The sequence below is a fragment of the Myxine glutinosa genome, chromosome 14, assembly GCF_964187855.1.
Source record: "Myxine glutinosa chromosome 14, kmMyxGlut1.1, whole genome shotgun sequence".
In the NCBI taxonomy this organism is placed as follows: Eukaryota; Metazoa; Chordata; class Myxini; order Myxiniformes; family Myxinidae; genus Myxine; species Myxine glutinosa.
Genome location: NC_136274.1, coordinates 22,150,666 through 22,170,678, shown reverse-complemented (window position 1 = coordinate 22,170,678; position 20,013 = coordinate 22,150,666). Strand labels below are relative to the sequence as shown.

Below are 20,013 nucleotides of genomic sequence, written 5' to 3'. Positions count from 1 at the left end.
GGGTGTGGAAAGAAGGAAATGCAGGCATAATCAGGGAAGAGGGGTGTGGAAAGAAGGAAATGCAGGCATAATCAGGGAAGAGTTGGGTGTGGAAAGAAGGAAATGCAGGCATAATCAGGGAAGAGTGGGGTGTGGAAAGAAGGAAATGCAGGCATAATCAGGGAAGAGTGGGGTGTGGAAAGAAGGAAATGCAGGCATAATCAGGGAAGAGTGGGGTGTGGAAAGAAGGAAATGCAGGCATAATCAGGGAAGAGTGGGGTGTGGAAAGAAGGAAATGCTGGCATAATCAGGGAAGAGTGGGGTGTGGAAAGAAGGAAATGCAGGCATAATCAGGGAAGAGTGCAGTGTGGAAAGAAGGAAATGCAGGCATAATCAGGGAAGAGTGGGGTGTGGAAAGAAGGAAATGCTGGCATAATCAGGGAAGAGTGGGGTGTGGAAAGAAGGAAATGCAGGCATAATCAGGGAAGAGTGCGGTGTGGAAAGAAGGAAATGCAGGCATAATCAGGGAAGAGTGGGGTGTGGAAAGAAGGAAATGCAGGCATAATCAGGGAAGAGTGCGGTGTGGAAAGAAGGAAATGCAGGCATAATCAGGGAAGAGTGCGGTGTGGAAAGAAGGAAATGAAGGCATAATCAGGGAAGAGTGCGGTGTGGAAAGAAGGAAATGCAGGCATAATCAGGGAAGAGTGCGGTGTGGAAAGAAGGAAATGCAGGCATAATCAGGGAAGAGTGCGGTGTGGAAAGAAGGAAATGCAGGCATAATCAGGGAAGAGTGCGGTGTGGAAAGAAGGAAATGCTGGCATAATCAGGGAAGAGTGCGGTGTGGAAAGAAGGAAATGCAGGCATAATCAGGGAAGAGTGCGGTGTGGAAAGAAGGAAATGAAGGCATAATCAGGGAAGAGTGCGGTGTGGAAAGAAGGAAATGCAGGCATAATCAGGGAAGAGTGCGGTGTGGAAAGAAGGAAATGCAGGCATAATCAGGGAAGAGTGCGGTGTGGAAAGAAGGAAATGCAGGCATAATCAGGGAAGAGTGCGGTGTGGAAAGAAGGAAATGCTGGCATAATCAGGGAAGAGTGCGGTGTGGAAAGAAGGAAATGCAGGCATAATCAGGGAAGAGTGCGGTGTGGAAAGAAGGAAATGCAGGCATAATCAGGGAAGAGTGCGGTGTGGAAAGAAGGAAATGCAGGCATAATCAGGGAAGAGTGCGGTGTGGAAAGAAGGAAATGCAGGCATAATCAGGGAAGAGTGCGGTGTGGAAAGAAGGAAATGCAGGCATAATCAGGGAAGAGTGCGGTGTGGAAAGAAGGAAATGCAGGCATAATCAGGGAAGAGTGCGGTGTGGAAAGAAGGAAATGCAGGCATAATCAGGGAAGAGTGCGGTGTGGAAAGAAGGAAATGCAGGCATAATCAGGGAAGAGTGCGGTGTGGAAAGAAGGAAATGCAGGCATAATCAGGGAAGAGTGCGGTGGGGCGGATGAGAAAAGTTGGACAAGGTTGAAAAAGGACGCTTTCCCGAAGCCTCGAATCCATCTCGGATGCACGTGCAGTCATGTTGACATCATAAAAACCATCCCCACCACGGTCTCTCTCAAGGATTCGTATCCAGCCTTCTCCACGCCTGTCATGGTTTACGACCAAGCCGCCTCCTGGTTTTCCGTCTAAATCAGCGCCGTGAGCCAGAATGATGTTGCCTGTCTCAGCGATCCGCAGTACAGGCTCACACCGCCTGCCAGCTGATTGGATAAGTCCCTTGACTACTTTCTTGTACAGATATAAATACCTAACTCGTTTCATATTTCATCGGCAAGACCATGAGCGGTATCGGTGCCTTAAAAGCTGCACAAAACCTTCTAAGCGTGTAATTCTCACTCGTAGTCAGGTTCACTATGTTTTTTCGTTCAAAATTTTGGTCGATTAGCAAAACTATACATTTTTGGAATATTCAGAGCATGAGGAATCCAAAAATTAATGTCTACATTTGCGTAGACACCTTTGCGAAAATGACACTCAGGACAGTGATGAAGATCTGTAAAAGCATATTCCTGAACGGTATAGACCTAGTAGATCCTGTGTATAGGACTTATAGTTCAATCTGATACTACCTATAACTTCCTATAACAACCTATAACTTCAAAGGACTTGCAATATCATGTATTATGTAATACAGTTATATCACAAATATAAAGACAATGGTTTTCAATTACCTTTGTTTGTTGCTTTTCTATAATCCTGAGCACTATTTTGAGGCCTTTATTGGATTCCTTGACCCAGAAAACATAGGATTAGCATATTTAATTAAGTCTCTAGGTTGACGAGAAGCCGAGATAGCGCAAAATATGTATTTTATGGCGGCCATTTTCAAAATCCAAAATGGCGGCCATGCAGGTGTCTGTGCAAATGCCAACATTGATTTTCAGATTCTCCCTGCTCTGAAGATTCCAAAAATGTACAGGCTTGCTAATCCCAAAATTTTAAAAGAATTTATATTTGTTAACATAGTGAACCTGACTATCGGGCCCGACCCGTCTTCCGCAGCCTCTCAAAACTCAAACGGTCGTCGCCATTTTGTTTTGAAGATGGAATGATGGCTTTGAGCTGACGTCACGCACGGAAAAGTCCGCCATTAGAGCGATATTCCTTTCAATGACTCCAAGTTAGAGCGAGTCGGTGCCCGACACCTGGCGAGGCTGTGATTTCTAACTCGGGCCTTCGTGTGGCTAAATACCCCGGTAATGGTGCTGGTAATGGCGGATACGCTGCAGCTTTGCCCAGAGAATCTTTCGCCAAATTAATTGCCATTTTTTATTCTTCTTTACAGAGGGTATGATCATTGCGGCCTGGAGAGCCGTCGGGGTTCTATGTTTACCCACCGCTCGGAAAACAGTGAACAAGGAAAACGGTTAAAGCAGAAGAGTTTGCTTTTCCTTTCAAACGATGTTTTGTGTGTGTAGTCTTAAAGAAACCAAAACTTGCGGCTTAATGAGAATCGTTCTGCCTCCCCGTTGGTTTCAGAGCCACGAGGGGCTTTTCAGAGCCGCTACCAACGACATACAGTACTCGCAATGCTAGTCCAAGCCACACCACCATTTTGTGAATCTTTTTTCAATAGGCCTATACATTGAGTGAGAAAACTTGTGGGCACACTTTCATTGACATGTACATCTCTTTAGAGATTTTTGGCCTCTATGAGACTATCCTCAGGAGTGTCTGATAGAGGCCAAAGGAGTATCAGGAGTCCAATATATAAAAAAACATATCAGTCCTCAGGAGTGTCAGGAGTGTCTGATATCCCCAGGATACCCCCCCCCCCCCCCCCCCCCGCCCCAGTAGAGCTTTTTTTTTTTTTTCTTTCTTTTTTCTTTTTGTATACAGAATCGAGGTTCGTGAAAGAGCTGACATTTACTTCACAAACAAATCTACCAGACAAACAAAATATATAAAAAGAGGGAGCGGAAGACAAGAGAAGGGGAAGCACACAAACACTTCAGAGCACACAACATTTAAGAGCAGGGAGATGTGTGGGAGGGAGAGGGCTTGGGGGGAGGAGGCGTGGGAAGGGGGCGGGGGGTGGGAGAAGTATAAAACACAAGCACACCAAGGACTTCCAGGACAGAAGTTGGTATTTCAAAAAAGTGGAATTGGGGTGAAATTAGCGGGGATAGAAAAGATCAAGGTTTTGGATGGGGGAAAATAAGAGATGGTGGTGAACAGCTGTTTTAAAGACCTGGAGGGTGGAGTGGGATTGAAGAGAGTGAGGGAGTTTGTTCCAGAGGCGGGAGAAAAGAGGAATGAAGGAGTGAAGGTGAGCAGAGAGTCTTGATTTTGGCAGTTTAACCATAAGAGGGTTGCAGGCACATCTTGTGCGACCTGTAGGAATATTTGTGGGACAGAGCCCAGAGAGCTGGGGGGGCAAGGCCAGAGAGGAATCGGTAGAAGACGGAAAGACCACCAACCTGCCTGCGGTGAGTGAGTGAGAGGCCCTTGGAGTTAGCTTCATCGCAGGAGATTCCAATGATTCTGAATGCTTTGGTTTCAACAGCGTGAAGACGAGCTAGGTGTGAGGCAGGAGCACCAGCCCAGAGGGGAGAGCAGTATTCCATTGAGCTGCGGATGAAAGCCTTGTATGTGGTGAGGAGCTCAGGTGTGCCAAGGAAGGACTTCACACGACGGAGGATGCCCAGTCGGCGACTGGCTTTGGAGGCCAGATTTGAAATGTGGTTTTCCCAGGAAAGATCATTCTTGAATGCCACACGCTCAAACCTTTCAGTCCTCAGGAGTGTCAGGAGTGTCTGATATCCCCAGGATGCCCCCCCCCCCAGTAGAGCTTCTTGAATGCCACACGCTCAAACCTTTCAGTCCTCAGGAGTGTCTGATATCCCCAGGATGCCCCCCCCCCCAGTAGAGCTTCTTGAATGCCACACGCTCAAACCTTTCAGTCCTCAGGAGTGTCTGATATCCTCAGGATGCCCCCCCCCCCACCCTCCCAGTAGGGCTTCTTGAATGCCACACGCTCAAACCTTTCAGTCCTCAGGTGTGTCAGGAGTGTCTGATATCCTCAGGATGCCCCCCCCCCCCCCAGTACCCAGTAGAGCTTCTTGAATGCCACACGCTCAAACCTTTCAGTCCTCAGGAGTGCCAGGAGTGTCTGATATCCCCAGGATGCCCCCCACCCCCCACCCCCCAGTAGGGCTTCTTGAATGCCACGCGCTCAAACATTGACGCTTTTCAAATTTGAAACAGTAAGGTGAGATGAAATGTGAGCTTTGCATGAGAATCCGGGGTAGCGCTTCCTTTACAACATCTGCTCCCTTTCTCTCCTTTTCAGAATTCACGGAGCCTATTATAACTAATCTGCATCATACTGCTTTTCTCATTATCACCAGCCCGGCCCACATGTAGCCCAGTTGTGTTCGTCCGACGCCGGTTGTATGGAATCAATCATCTTTATGAAACGATTCGCAATGGCTTGCTCGGGAAAGAAATGATGGAAGCAATATTTCATCGGGAATCGGCCGTCTGTTGTGCGTACGCCCGTTCCCGACGTGCTGATGATCCAGGCCGATATTTGGGCCCCTGGCATCCTGAACGAAGAGTAAACGTTTTTTGGTCGTTAACAGTGCACCCTTTCAGAATAAAAATAAATAAATAAATTCCTTTTCTCCTGAAATCCGAGCTTGATGTTGGCTTAGCGGTTAGGGTGCTGGCTTGGGATCCTAGGATCCTGGGTTCGAATCCTGGTCGATCGCTGAATTAACGCCAGGGGGGTTGACTCAGCCTGTCATCCTTCCGAGGTCGGCAAATTGAGTACCAGTTCACTGGTTATTCCCTGTGTGTAGCAAGAGGCGACCAACAGGGCTGGCAACAGGAAGGGCATCCGGCCATAAAACATTGCTTCAAAAAGGGACCATGGGGCCCGAAAAAGGCCAACCCCCGCCTTGCGGGGAAAAATGGCCTCTAAAGGCGGTTCTTTTTCTTTCTTCTGAGATCCCCTGAGAAGGATTTGTAGGAGCGACGATATTGCATAATGATCGATAACCAATGCTGTCCATAACAGAGGAATCATTATGTAATAAATAGTCCTGAAAATTTAGAGGGCGGAATTAACTTCAGCATTCAAGTTGCAAATTTACTGGGCCAATTCGAGACTTTCCTTTTGTCCGTTGCATGGCAAAGGGGTCTTAAAAACACGCGCAGCTCTGTTAGATTTAGTTTGGTAGATAAAGCATGACTGCAATCAGGAGGGGAAAAAAACAACAGTGTTTATTGATCCAAGGCTAATCCACTGCCTCTCCCATCGGACGGTCTTTCGAGAAATTATGTCAGCGCACCTAAGGTCCCGACTGGAAACGTATGAGAAGTGATGTTTTCCGGGCCTTCTGCTTCTTTTAATTCTCATCCCATATTTGGCCAATGCCGAGACCCCAACTGAAACCCAACCTTCCACCCCTGTCCTCAACCAATCTCAAACTTAACATTTCCTTGAGGCTATGACCCTTAACCATGGACACATTCTTTTCCCAACAGTGATCTCATGCTCCCAGGTTATCTATATTATAAAACAGGAGCGTCCGTCCGTCCGTCCCCGAACTACTCCCTCAGTTTTGGGGCTAGCCCCACCAAACCTTCTGTGGAACGTTTTGGGGTCCCAGAGGGTGTTGTAAGGTGGGTAGGTTTCAGAAATTCCTCAATAAAATCATGATTTTTGAAATTTGATTGATATGGAGCCTGACCAGATCCGAAAGTGAAGAAGGTGACGATGATTCGCTGCTCTAATAATATCCCAATATAATCATGATTTAACATTGTATGTTGTTATATTAATGCTATCTTACTATAATTCACCAAATGTCTGTCTGTCTGTCTGTCTGTCTGTCTGTCCCCAGGCACCGCAAAAACGGCTGAACCGATCGCAACGAAATTTTGGGTCGGTATCCTTGGGACCCCCTGGAGTAAAATTGATTTTTGTTGAGAAAATTGATTTTTCCCCTTGCCTTCCACCTTTTGCCGTATTCAAGTGACTCGTGGTCGTCACTCTAGGCTTCCTCTCCCCATTGGTATTTTTGTGAATATAAGATTGTTCTTCACAGTTCTGTTTAAATATGTTTCAACTATCCCCTTCAGTGTTTTATTCAGTGGTTTATTACAACACGCTGTTTTTCTTCTTATTTAAAAGGCTCCTTTCAATTTCCTCTTCAACTCATTCCATTTCAAAAAAATATTCAATATCTTATGATTCCAAATCACTCCATGCTCTAAATTCTCATTCATTCCATCCCTCCTCCATCGTTCTTAAACGAATCGCTCACTGCTTAAACGAATCAAACAAACTCTCACTGTGCCTCATTCCATCACCATCAAACCTTTCGTCCTCCTCATCCTTCCCTTTCTTGTAACTCTTCTGTAATCTCTGACACACTATCAACTGCTCTTCCTACATCCCCCTCTCACCCTTCATCTGACCCTACCCCTCCCCTCCCCTGTCCGGCACCCGATGCTCCCCCTCTCTCCTCACTAACGGTATGGACCTCAAACATCCGGGGCCTTCGCTCAAACCTGATTGATCTCTCCATTCAGGTTGCTTCTGAAAATCCAGACTTGATCTGCTCAACAGAAACTTTCCTCCTTCAAGATGTCTCTGATTCCTTAATATCTCTTCCTGGTTACTCCCTCCTCCGGTACGATAGACCTGAGCCTCGTCCTGGTGGTAGGGTGGCTGGCTATCTTTATCAAAAACTCTCTTCCTCACTCTCCCTGCACTGCCCTCTCTCCACCCCGCCCACAGGAGTACCTCTGGCTACGACTTCCTCTCCGCTCCCACCTTTTGTTCATATGTGTTCTGTACCGTCCTCCAAACAGTGATGACTCCATTTACATTTCTCTGTCGGACAACATGGACCAACTTCTATCAACTCATCCAAACTCTCTCTTCCTCATATGTGGCGACTTCAACTGTCATCATGCCAGCTGGCTGGGTGTGGGTTCATCTCTCACCAGCCGTGGCACCTCAGCAAAGGACTTCTGCGACTCATTGGGACTGACACAATCTGTCAATTTCCCGACCCGGATCTCAGTCAATGGAGTATCTTCTCTTCTGGACTTGTTTATGACTAACTTCCCTGCAAATGTCTGCTGCTCTTCTTCTGCTCCAATCGGTTCTTCTGATCATGTGCTTGTTAAAGTGGAAATCTCACTGGCAATTCTCAGAGAGCCTCCTCAGCGCCGACGAGTCTGGCATTTCACTCAGGCCGACTGGCACGGTCTGCAAGCAGCCATCAATCAACTGGACTGGTCTCCCATCTCTAATGCCTCTGACATCAATTCTTCCTGGGAATTCTTCCAAAGCAAACTGCTCTCACTCATGCACAGATTTATCCCATCTCGTCTTCAGTTGTCTTACCCTTCCTCCCGTCAATGGTACACTGAATCTTGTGGTGAGGCAGTTGCCCTGAAACAACTTGCCTTTGCGTCTTGGAAGGCAAATCCACCTGAAGGCAATCTCAGTTCCTTCCACCAAGCTCGAAACAAGTGTGTTTCTACCCTCAGGAGTGCCAGGAAGCACTATCTCTCCACACTCAAGAATGAACTCTCAAACCTGTCTCCTTCCTCCAAATCCTGGTGGCGTCTGGTAAAATCCGTTTCTGGTGTTTGTTCCCCCTCCATCCCCTCCCTTACCTCAAATGGCTACACAGTTGACACCGCACGTGACAAAGCCGAATGCCTCAACTCTGTGTTTGCCTCAAAATCTTGTGTCCCAAACCCATCTCTCTCTGTTCCCATCTTTCCCAGTCGAACCCAACTGCTCCTGGACTCTGTGTCCTTCTCTCCTGACAAGGTGGAGAAGTTTTTATCAAACCTCGACTCTGATTCTGCAACTGGACCAGATAGCATCAGCCCTCGGGTCCTAAAATCCTGCTCTGCCGCTCTATCTCACCCTCTCTCTGTTCTTTTCACCCTCTCTTTTGCTCAAGGCCATCTGCCAGCATCTTGGAAATCAGCAAACATTACCGCTTTACACAAAAAGGTGCAAAAACAGATCCTTGCAACTACAGACCAATCAGCCTGCTCCCAATTATCAGCAAAGTCATGGAATCCATCATTGCTTCAGATATCAAATCCTTCCTCTTTGAATCTTTTGAAAAGAATCCTCTTTGAAAATCCTCTTCTTTTGGATTTCCTCTTCCTCTTCTTTGGAAAATCTTTGAATATTTGAAATCCTCTTTGAAAATGTTTTGAATGGCTTGATCTCTGATCATCAATTTGGATTCAGACCAGGTCATTCTACTCTGGACATGTTGCTTCTGCTGTCTCAACAATGGATGGAGGTCCTCAATGCCAAACAGGAAATCAGAGCTGTCTCACTTGACATATCACGTGCCTTCGATACGGTCTGGCACCCAGCTCTGCTCACCAAACTCACCTCCTATGGTATTCAGGGAAATCTCCACTCATGGCTTGCGGATTTCCTCTCTGGTCGTAGGCAACGTGTGGCCCTGAATGGATTTCTCTCATCTTCCCTTCCTGTTCTGGCTGGAGTTCCCCAAGGTAGTGTTCTGGGCCCTGTGCTATTTCTGGTCTTCATCAATGATCTCTCCGACTCTCTGGAAAATCCTCTCTATCTCTTTGCTGATGACTCCACTAACTGCCGCTCCATTCCTTATCCCTCAGATCGGCAGTCTGCAGCCTCCTCACTCTCTGCAGACCTGGACAAAATCACAGACTGGTCAAACAAGTGGAACATGTCTTTCAATCCTGACAAATCTCACACTCTTACAATGTCTCTCCGAAAGGACCGACTGGACAACCCTCCCATCTACTTTCTCAACAATCCTCTCCAAGAAGTTCTGTCGCTCAAGCTTTTGGGTCTCACTATCTGCCATGATCTTTCTTGGGAAAACCACATTTCCAAGCTGGCCTCCAAAGCCAGTCACCGACTGGGCATCCTCCGTCGTGCGAAGTCCTTCCTTGGCACACCTGAGCTCCTCACCACATACAAGGCTTTCATCCGCAGCTCAATGGAATACTGTTCCCCCCTCTGGGCTGGTGCTCCTGCCTCACACCCTGCTCGGCTTCACGCTGTTGAGGCCAAAGCTTTCAGAATCATTGGAATCTCCTGCGATGTAGTCAACTCCGAGGGCCTTTCACTCAATCACCGCAGGCAGGTTGGTGGTCTTTCTGTCTTCTACCGACTCCTCTCCGGCCTTGCTCCCCCAGCTCTCTCTGTGCTCTGTCCCCCCAATATTCCTTCAGGTCGCACAAGATCTGCCTGCAACCCTCTTATGGTTAAACTGCCAAAGTCTAGGCTCTCTGCTCACCTTCACTCTTTCATTCCCCTTTTCTCCCACCTCTGGAACAAACTCCCCCCTCCCTTCAATCCCACTCCTCCCTCCAGGTCTTTAAAACAGCTGTTCACCACCATCTCTTATCTTCCCCCATCGAAAACCTTGATCTTTTCTTCCCCCGGTAATTTCTACCCCCGGTTCATATGTTTTATTCCTCTCCCACCTCCCCCCAAGACCTCCCGATGTCCCTGCTCTCAAATGTTGTGTTTGTGTCCTTCCCCCTCTCTCCCCATCTTGTCTGCCGCTCCCCTTGTTTTTTGTGTTTTGTGTGTCGGTTTGTCTTTTTGTGTGATTAATCTTAGCTCTTTCACGAGCCTCGATGTTGTATACAAAAAAAAAAAAAAAAAAGGCTATATTGTTTTTCAAATTTTTTTCAAATTTTCCAATTTTTCTATTTTCCAGTTTTTCCAAACACGATGGAATAATATTTACCGATATGAACAGTGATGTAGCTTTTATTGAAATTCTACAAATACTGTTTAGATTTTGATGATTTGCATGTGATATGATTTAACGGATGTTTATATAAATCGTTTAAAATAAAAAAAAGCCTTCAATTTCTGACATTTCGCCTTTTCATTTTGGACTCTCAATCGATGCCCCGCCCGTAAGGTAGGTTCCGTTGCTAGTAGTATTAATTTGTGATTGAATGATGGATGATGCTGTTTGGAATGAAAGTATAGAGATATTGAGTTTAAAGCTGAATGAGGAAATGATGTGAGGGTTTCCATCTGTGACATTCGTGGATTCGCCATTTGCAGTTTCGCCATTGACTGGATAAAGAAACATTTAGACTGGGTACGTTTTTTTCCCCAAGTTCTTCACGAACCTGCTGTCCATGACTGATGTTTGATTGAAGATGGCACAGGAATGTGGAATTTATTGGTTCATTGTTTCCCATTATCCATTTTTTGCCCAAGTCCTTCACGAACCTGCTGTCCATGACTGATGTTTGATTGAAGATGGCACAGGAATGTGGAATTTATTGGTTCAACGTTTCCCATTCACTGTTTTTTGACCGCCATTCACGAATTGGCTGTCCATGTCTGACGTTCGACTGAAGGTGGCACAGGAATGTGGAATTTATTGGTTCATCATTTCCTATTCGCCGTTTTTTGCGCAAGTCATTCACGAACTGGCTGTCCATGTCTGACGTTCGATTGAAGGTGGCACAGGAATGTGGAATTTATTGGTTCATCATTTCCTATTCGCCGTTTTTTGCGCAAGTCATTCACGAACTGGCTGTCCATGTCTGACGTTCGATTGAAGGTGGCACAGGAATGTGGAATTTATTGGTTCATGGTTTAGCATTCGCCGTTTCCACATTGCATGGTTGCTTCCGGCCCACCGCCCATGCGGGGAACGGGCACCTCGCGAGTGGGTTTATATAGGTTATATATACATACTCCTTATTGCACGTGGGACAAGGACAGGAAGAGATGTTAGTGTACTTTTACTTGAATTACAAGGACAATTGGGCTGTACGAACTCTCCCCTGAGCTGTCTAGCCTGGGCTCAAATATCGGCCCGACCCAGCTACACACTGTCATCCTGGTGCCTCGCAGATAGGACGAGGCATCTGTGTGTATGCCATTCCATTGGTGAACGATAAACTTGGAGTCCTGACTGCCATCATTAGTTGGTGGACGAGATCTCACGGTGTGCTTCCCGAAGAGTAGGTGAGCTATCGCCGACACCCTGAACAAATTCCAAGTTCCTGCTCTAACCTACAGGGGGCGCGGCATCAGCTGCACATCCGTGCCCCCAGCCAATGAGGATGGATGATGCTACTTGCAGCCATATGTGGCAATGAAAGAAGAAGAAAAAGGAGAGAAATAGGAAGAGGAAGAAGAGGGAGCAGAAGAAGTACAATGGATAGATGGGATTTGAACCTGAAATCTTTACACCAAAAACTTCAATCCTGATAATTGTCGGCCGAAGCCTTAAACCTAAACAATTATTCTTACATAAGCTTTGGGTTTTACAAGTACTGTATTCACCATAATTAGAGCCAAGGTGGAAATCCTAGGCCTGCATCTTGATCTTGTCCGAGTCACTGCCATGGGCCCATCCCAGGAGAGAAACAACGCGCTTTTCCGAGCCAAACAAACCCGGCAGTTGAGTAGCACAAGCGCTTGCCGAGCTCAGCCCGCCCAATCGGCCCCAATTACCCACAGGCGGCCGCCCTGGCCCCATAACAGATGGGCCAATTAGATTCTGTGCTGGGCGCGGATATAGAGAGATTTACAGCTTAATTGCCGCAGTTTCGGGTTGAGATCCAGTCGCCAGGAGCGCAGGCCCCACAGAAGGTCTGATAGACCTTCCTTTCTCGATAATGAAAGTAGAGTTTATTTTCTTATATATATATATTTGGATAAATAGCTGGCAGGCATCCGTACTGATCTTGATGCTTAATAGAAATGTAAGATGGCGAATACAAGGAAGATATAGAGATGTATTAAGGACATGTACATGGAATTTCTCCAACTATATCCATAATCATACAACCAACGAAACCCATCCCAAAAACGTGATTTACCTCCAAAAAACAACAACTACATTTGGAATAAATTGACTACGGTGAAGGCCCGTGGAGCTAAATGTCGATACGTGGAGCATGATGCTTAGCTTATATCGGCCTGTGATACTATATAGGGTTCGGCAGGTGACATAGAGATCTGCACACTTACCTACTCGGCGGACTAGCCCTGGGTTCGAATCTTGGCTCAGCTACAACCTGTCATCCTGGTGTCTCACAGGGAAGGTGAGGCATCAATGTGAATGTGCCTCGGATGGACGTTAAAGATCCCATGGTGTCTTTCGCGAAGAGTAGGCGAGCTATCGCCAGCACCATGAACAAATTACAAATTCCTGCTCTAACCTGCAGGGGGCATTGTATCAGCGGCACAGCCACACCCCCAGCCAATGATGGTACTTGCAGCCAGTGTGCTGCATACAAATGAAGAAGAAGAACAAGGACAAACTTTCTTGCTTATCCTCCAGTAAAGAAAAGTAAAAAATGTCGAACATTCGACCTGATATTAGTCCCAGGTCTGCCCTTTCAGCGCCGCAAGCAGGTTGGAAGACTTTTCTATCGCAAACTTCAGTCCTTGTTTCTCCCACCCTCTCATCCCGATCCCTACGTCCTCCCTCAGACTACACACGTTCTTCCAGAATCCCACACTTGGTTATCCTCCCCAATTCTAAGATGAATTCTCACCTTCATTTTCTCATTTGTGGAAGAGTCTGCCTGTTTCTATTGTAATAGCCCTAAGCAAACCCTAACCCCTCCCTCCAGTCCTGGAAAGTGCTGCCCATTGTCACCTCACTGCTTCAAACAAATTCCAAATACCATAAACATAAACAAATTCCAAATTTCTAGCCTAACCTTATTCGAACGTCAGTCCTGGCCAGTCGGTTCGTGAAAGACTTGGGCCAAGCTTTCCCCAGCCAACCCCACAAGAACGTGGGAATACTTGTGGCATTTGAAAAAGAAGAAGAAGAACAGGAAGAGGAGGAGGAAGAATAATAACTAGCCGAAACCCGTGGAACATCCACGGAAGGGAGGATGTGGTGTATGGATAGAGTGTACCATTATGGATGGCAAAGGGGATTTGCTTGTCCGAGTAAGAGTTAGGAAGAAAGATGAGAATGAAGAGTGCGTATATGAACAATGATCGCCGACACCGGCACAAATGTATGCTCTGGATTGTCCACTCAGTGGATGGCTTGCTTTCGCCTTTGCCTGTCCAATCAGCGGACGGCTTGCTTCGCCTTCGCCCAGCAGACGCCAATACGATGGCGTCGTAAGATGGCGTCGTATCGGCAGTTAATCGGATGCTTTTGGGCCACAACGTCGGCTAACTCAGATTTTTCGAGTATGGCTGTACGTCGTGTACGTGATAAACAAAGAGCACGGTTCGTAGATCGTAAATCCATTAGTGCCGTGGGCATCGGGTCACTGGGTGCGGCATAAAAGGGATAACAAAGTCGAGTCCTTACGGTATTATTATATAGACTAGCCGAAACCCGTGGATCATCCACGGAAGGGAGGATGTAGTGTATGGATAGAGTGTACCATTATGGATGGCATAGGGGAGCGCTCATGGGATCTTCTTCTTCCGTTAAGCTCCAATTTTTTCTCTTTAAGTTAAGTCCAATCAGTCCTCTCTGCTCGAAGTGCTCAGGCCATGCCTTCCCGCTCTCATACTTTTATTTCCGTTCGGTGTAGAAAGAGATTGACATATCGTTCGTCTGTTTTCAGCTCGTTATCTTTAAGCTTCCTTACGTCTCGCCACCTGCTACACCTCTCTGAGTTACGAGGATTTATGCAACGCACCCCGAGTATCACAACGTCACTCCATTTAACTTTATTAAAACTAGGGCATTGCCCGTACGTGGGTGCCCGTTCCTTGCCAAAAAAAAAAAAAACGCTACCCGTACGCTCTACCCCGCCCGTACGCCCGTAAACAAAAAAAACAACGCTCTTCGCTTCCGCCCTTCGCTCTGACTGAATTGGGAGAAATAATGCGCATATGAAATCGAGAAATTATTATTTTCTCCGGAAGAAATCGAATTACGAACCGTAACGTAATGGCGGTCAGCTCGTAACGCGCTCAGCTCCGCTCGTTCTCACATCGGCCACGCCTACGCAACAAAGCGTTCTGTGATTGGCTGCCGGACCGGAAGTTCGCAAATCGTCGCAGTTACGATGAATCGTTTTAATTTAATCGCAGTTTGAATTCGTTTTAAAACATAGTTTAACGGCAACATAGTTTTCCAACGTGAAATAAATGAATACGCTCTCAAATGTGCCGTCCGAGGTAGAGTCTGATCGCCACGTTCGGCACACGTGATAGCTCGCTGCTCTCTGATTGGTTGAAGCGTTTTTTGGACATAGCTCGGTAAGTAATTGTCCGATTAATATGAAACCTTGAAAAGGCACATCCTCGGGTCCCCAGCAATATACCTGGCAAGTTAAAAGTATATCGGACCCGTGGTTGTCGAGAAACAGCGGTCACAGACACACAGACACACAGACACACAGACACACAGAGACACAGACACACAGACACACAGAGATTACTGGAATTATAGATAGATGACGATAAAGACGTGAAACCCGTGGAACATCCACGCAAGGGAGGATGTGGTGTATGGATAGAGTGTACCATTATGGATGGCATAGGGGAGCGCTCATGGGATCTTCTTCTTCCGTTAAGCTCCAATTTTTTCTCTTTCAGTTAAGTCCAATCAGTCCTCCCTGCTCGAAGTGCTCAGGCCATGCCTTCCCGCTCTCATACTTTTATTGCCGTTCGGTGTGGAAAGGGATTGACATATCGTTCGTCTGTTTCAGCTCGTTATCTTTAAGCTTCCTTACGTCTCGCCACCTGCTACACCTCTCTGACTTACGAGGATTTATGCAACGCACCCCGAGTATCGCAACGTCACTCCATTTAACTTTATGAAAATGACGATAAAGACGTTTCCTTATATATCCTAATTTAAAATGTTCAAGGGAATAAAAAGACCATTTGGTTCACACCACCCATGTTCACACCACTCAACTGTTCAATCAGCGGATGGCTCGCTTCGCCTTCGCCCAGCAGACGCCAATACGATGGCGTCGTAAGATGGCGTCGTATCGGCAGTTAATCGGATGCTTTTGGGCCCCAACGTCGGCTAATTCAGATTTTTCGAGTATGTCTGTACGTGATAAACAAAGAGCGCGGTTCGTAGATCGTAAATCCATTAATGCCGTGGGCATCGGGTCACTGGGTGCGGCGTAAAAGGGATAACAAAGTCGAGTCCTTACGGTATTATTATATAGACTAGAACGGGCACTCGGTAGAGCGCATACCTTCGCCGCAGCTACTGTTCTGTACTTGGCATGGGAGTGTAGGGAACAGAACAGTGAACAGTTTGGTGCTGATTTCATGCAAATCGGATAAGAATTGACCGAGTTATGACAAAAAACGCACATTTTGCAAGGTCGTGACCCCCCTGACCTTTGACCCCCAACCGCTAACAAGGGTAATGTCTTCACTGGGTCATGTCGTATATCACAAGATCGGGCATTGAATTCTGAACATTTTGGCATTAGTTGCATGCCAATTGGATAAAAATTGACCGCGCTATGGTAAAAATACGATTTTGACCTTTTCGTGACCTTGACCTTGACCTTTGACCCGATTGCTCCCAAAATCTAATCAAATGTGTCCCGTATAATAACCAATCATCCCACCAAATTTCATGCAATTCGGTTGAATACTTTTTGAGTTATGCGAATAACATACACACACACACACACACAGACATACAAATAAATACACAGCGATCAAAACATAACCTTCCGCTTTTGCGAAGGTAATAATAAGGAAATGAAGAAGAAGAAGAAGAAGAAATGGCGAAGAAGAAGAAGAATAAGAGGTGCTCCAATGGTAAAACAATAAAGGCCAACCTTTGTAAGCACAGGTGATGATCACTGTCATCGGAGAAGGGTAAGAGGAGATGAAATGAGGAAGAAAGGAGGAGGAAATGGCAGTTATAGAGTTCGAAGAAAAGTTTGCAAGGAGCACCCACCATGGTGTACGAGTGTGCCGCAGCTAGGAGGCGAGTGCAGCCGAGTGAATCAGCGAAGGCACGCACTCCCAAGCAGTTAGCGGGATGCAGCTGGCGCAGCAGAAACGCACAGCACACCTGCACGGCAGGTTGCAATTGCAGAAGACATGCTGCGGAGAGTAATTCTTCAACAGTCTCTTCGTGCAGCTCCAGTCGGCCTACGCGGTTTGGGGAAAGCGATGAGGGAAAGGAAAGGAGATGGAGATATCGGTGATGAAAGAGGAAGAAACAGTGACGTCAAATATAACGAGACAGCATCTGAAAATGCAAACCTCGTCCACGTCCGTTTGTGGTCAACTTCTTCCTCTTCGTCCGTTTGCTCAAAATAACGAAAACAGATTTTGACCTTTTGACCAAATTATTAATTTGCCTTCTCCATATTTTTATGATAAGAGAGCAAACGTATATGGTTATGTATGCGACCAAAATGTATTCTTCTTCTTCTTCAAATAAATTATTAACACTCTCTTAATTAACCCTCTTAATTACGTTTAGACTACTGAGACCCCTCAGACCTTTGACGACCATTTAAAATCCCCCAAGACCCTTAATACCACCAAGACACCCTGAAGACCTAAAACACCCTGAAGACCACAAAGAACCTGAAGACCCAAAATACCCCAAAGACCCAAAACACCCCAAAGACACAAAATACCCTTAAAGGCCCAGAGTATCCAAAAGACCCTGAAGACACAAATGGCGCTGAAGAACCAAAAGACCCCGAAGACCCAAAACACCCCAAAGAACCAAAAGACCCAAAATACCCCGAAGACCCAAAAGACCCCAAAAGACCCAACGACCCTTAAAGACAGAGGAACCAAATACCCTGAAGACCCAAAAGCCCTTGAAGACACCGAAGACCCCAAAGACCCAAAAGACACAGAAGACCCAAAAGACCCCGAAGACTGAAAAAGACCCAAATACCCTTAAAGACCCAGAGAAACCAAAATACCCCAAAGACCCAAAATACCCCCGAAGACCCAAAAACACCCCAAACACCCCGAAGACCCAGAAGACCCTGAAGACCCAAAATACCCCGAAGACCTAAAACACCCCGAAGACCCAAAACAACCTGAAGACCCCAAAAACCCTTAAAGACCCTTTACACCTAAAATACCCAAATACCCTTAAATACCCCCTAAGAACCAAAATACCCCCAAAGACTCTTAAAGACCCAGTGGAAACAAAAGACCCTTAAGACCCAAAAGACCCTGAAGACACCAAAGACCTCAAAGACCCTGAAGATCCAAAACACCCCAAAGACCCAAAATATCCTTAAAGGTCCAGAGGATCCGAAAGACCCTGAAGACCCAAATGGCCCTGAAGAGCCAAAACACCATGAAGACCCAAAAGACACCAAACTGGTTGAAGATGCCTATCCCTCTAAACCGACGTGTGGTGAGGCGTGCGGAGCGCGCAGAGTCACGCTAGTTATCATAATAAAGCTTTGTTGAAAATTGGATGGAAATAGCTAAAATGATTTTTAAAAAAGTTACAGCCCGGACAGACACACAGACACAAAAGACAGACAGACACACAGACACACATAAGTGATTACAAAACCCCGTCTTGCACGGAGGACGGACTAACTAGAACGACAATCGGGGAAGAGCACACCTCCGCTAAGCTGGACAGTTTACGTTTTGTAACCCACTGATAGGTCGGCTCTGGATTGGGACAATAACCAAAAATCGAATCAGCTTGTTCTTCTCACCAAACCAACTCATCCACCAAGTTTTGTCATAACTCGTCCACAACTTTTTGAGATATCATTGTTCGTTATGTATTGTTTTTGGACAAAGTCGCCGGAGGCATTATGTTTTCAGGTTGTCTGTCCGTCCGTCCGTGATAGGTTTTCATTACCGCAATAACTTGAGAACGGCCAAAGAGATCCTAGTCAAACTTGGTACAGGTATGTATAATGTTGTAAAGATTAAGTGATTATATTTTGGGGTCAAAGGTCAAAGGTCAAAGTCTGTAATAGGTGTATAACTTGAGAAAGGCTGAAGTGATCCAATTCAAACTTAGTACAGGTATGTATAATATTGTAAAGATTAAGCGATTCGATTTTGGGGTCAAAGGTCAAAGACTGTAATAGGTCTCTAACTTGAGAATGGCTAAAGTGATCCAATTCAAATTTGGCATGGGTATGTATAATGATGTAAAGATTAAATGATTAGTATTTGGGGTCAATAGGTCAAAGGTCAGAAGTCATGTCAGGTAAAAATGTGCTAACTTGGGTACAGCTGAATGGATTTAAATGAAACTTGATACAAGTATTTCTAATGATGTAATGATGTGGGCGGAGGCATATCAGTGACTGCGTGACGTATTCGGATTTGGATCTTCACCAAATTTGAACCAATTCTTCCTTGTCACACACCCAACATATCCGTCACGTTTTGTCCGAATCCGTCCATAACCTTTTGAGATATCTTGTTCAAAGACACAAACAAACAGACAGTGGTGAAAACATAACCTCCCTCTATCTTCAGTGGTGGAGGAAATAACGATTAACAAAGAAAGAAATGTATGTTCATTCAGACATACTTTCATTTGAGTAAATATTTTGCAATTTTATAATCATATCCAATATGAGCAAAGCACGAGTACCCATTTGAAAGTAACCAATTTTCACCTCTTCATGAGATCACTATAAGCACAACCAAACCATCCTTACCTCCACCACCGAAGGTGGATGGAGGTTGTTTTCACCCCTGTCTTTCTGTCTGTTTGTTACTTGCAAAATGAAGATTTTTCAAGTATATTGGTTGGTGTCGTGCGTTATTACTTAGCAATTTTCTTTTATTTGACAAGTATGTTAATCACTCCGGTTTGTGTGTGTGTTTGTGTGTTTGTTTGTGTGTGTGTGTGTTTGTGTGTTTGTCTGTCTGCTCACTTATACTTTCCTACAGGTCACAAATTTAAACCGATCTTCACAACACTTTACCAAACGGTAGGGTTCGTGGTCCAACAGAATCCTATTCATTTTTGAGGTCAAAAGGTCAAAAGGTCAACACAGGCCAAAGGTCAACAATCTTTCCAAATTTCTAAAATCCTCCATTTTCATCTGATTGACTTGAAATTTAAATAGCATTTTCATATCAGGTAACTGAATTCAACCAACAATTTTTTTTTTTAGGTCAAAAGGATGCTCTCCTGAGTGCCATTCTACTTTGTTCTCTTTTGCCAAGTGTCACTTTATGAGTGATTTTTCATTCTGTCTGTCTTTCAATCGCCTACAGGTCACAATTTTAAACCGATCTTCACTAAACTTCACCAGATAGTAGAGTTGGTCACAAGGAAGAAGCCTATTAATTTTGAGGTCAAAGGTCATATTGAAGTCAAATTTCTAAAATTGTCATTTTTTAAATCTGATTGATTTGGGAAACCAACTATTTTAAGGTCAAAGGTCAACTCAGGGTCAAACTTCTAAAATCATCAATTTTTATCTGAAAAATCGTCACTTTTCATCTGATTGATTTGAAAATTAAACAGCAATTACATAGTGCATCACTGAATTGGGAACCCAACTATTTTGAGGTCAAAAAGTCAA

At 45.5% G+C, this 20,013-nt stretch overlaps 2 protein-coding genes across 2 annotated transcripts in view; both read right to left on the bottom strand.

Annotated features, from left to right (window-relative positions):
* The window catches only part of CHM (CHM Rab escort protein), a 1,037,168-nt gene that overhangs the window by 413,720 nt on the left and 603,435 nt on the right, over nucleotides 1-20,013 (bottom strand). The gene's annotated exons all lie outside the window — the stretch shown is intronic.
* LOC137440019 (kelch-like protein 5) overlaps nucleotides 1-20,013 on the bottom strand; it is a 97,757-nt gene that overhangs the window by 26,039 nt on the left and 51,705 nt on the right. The window contains exon 4 of the mRNA XM_068136376.2: nucleotides 16,419-16,615. Within this exon, the coding sequence (XP_067992477.2) occupies nucleotides 16,419-16,615 (197 nt within the window). The remainder of the gene's footprint in view (nucleotides 1-16,418; nucleotides 16,616-20,013) is intronic.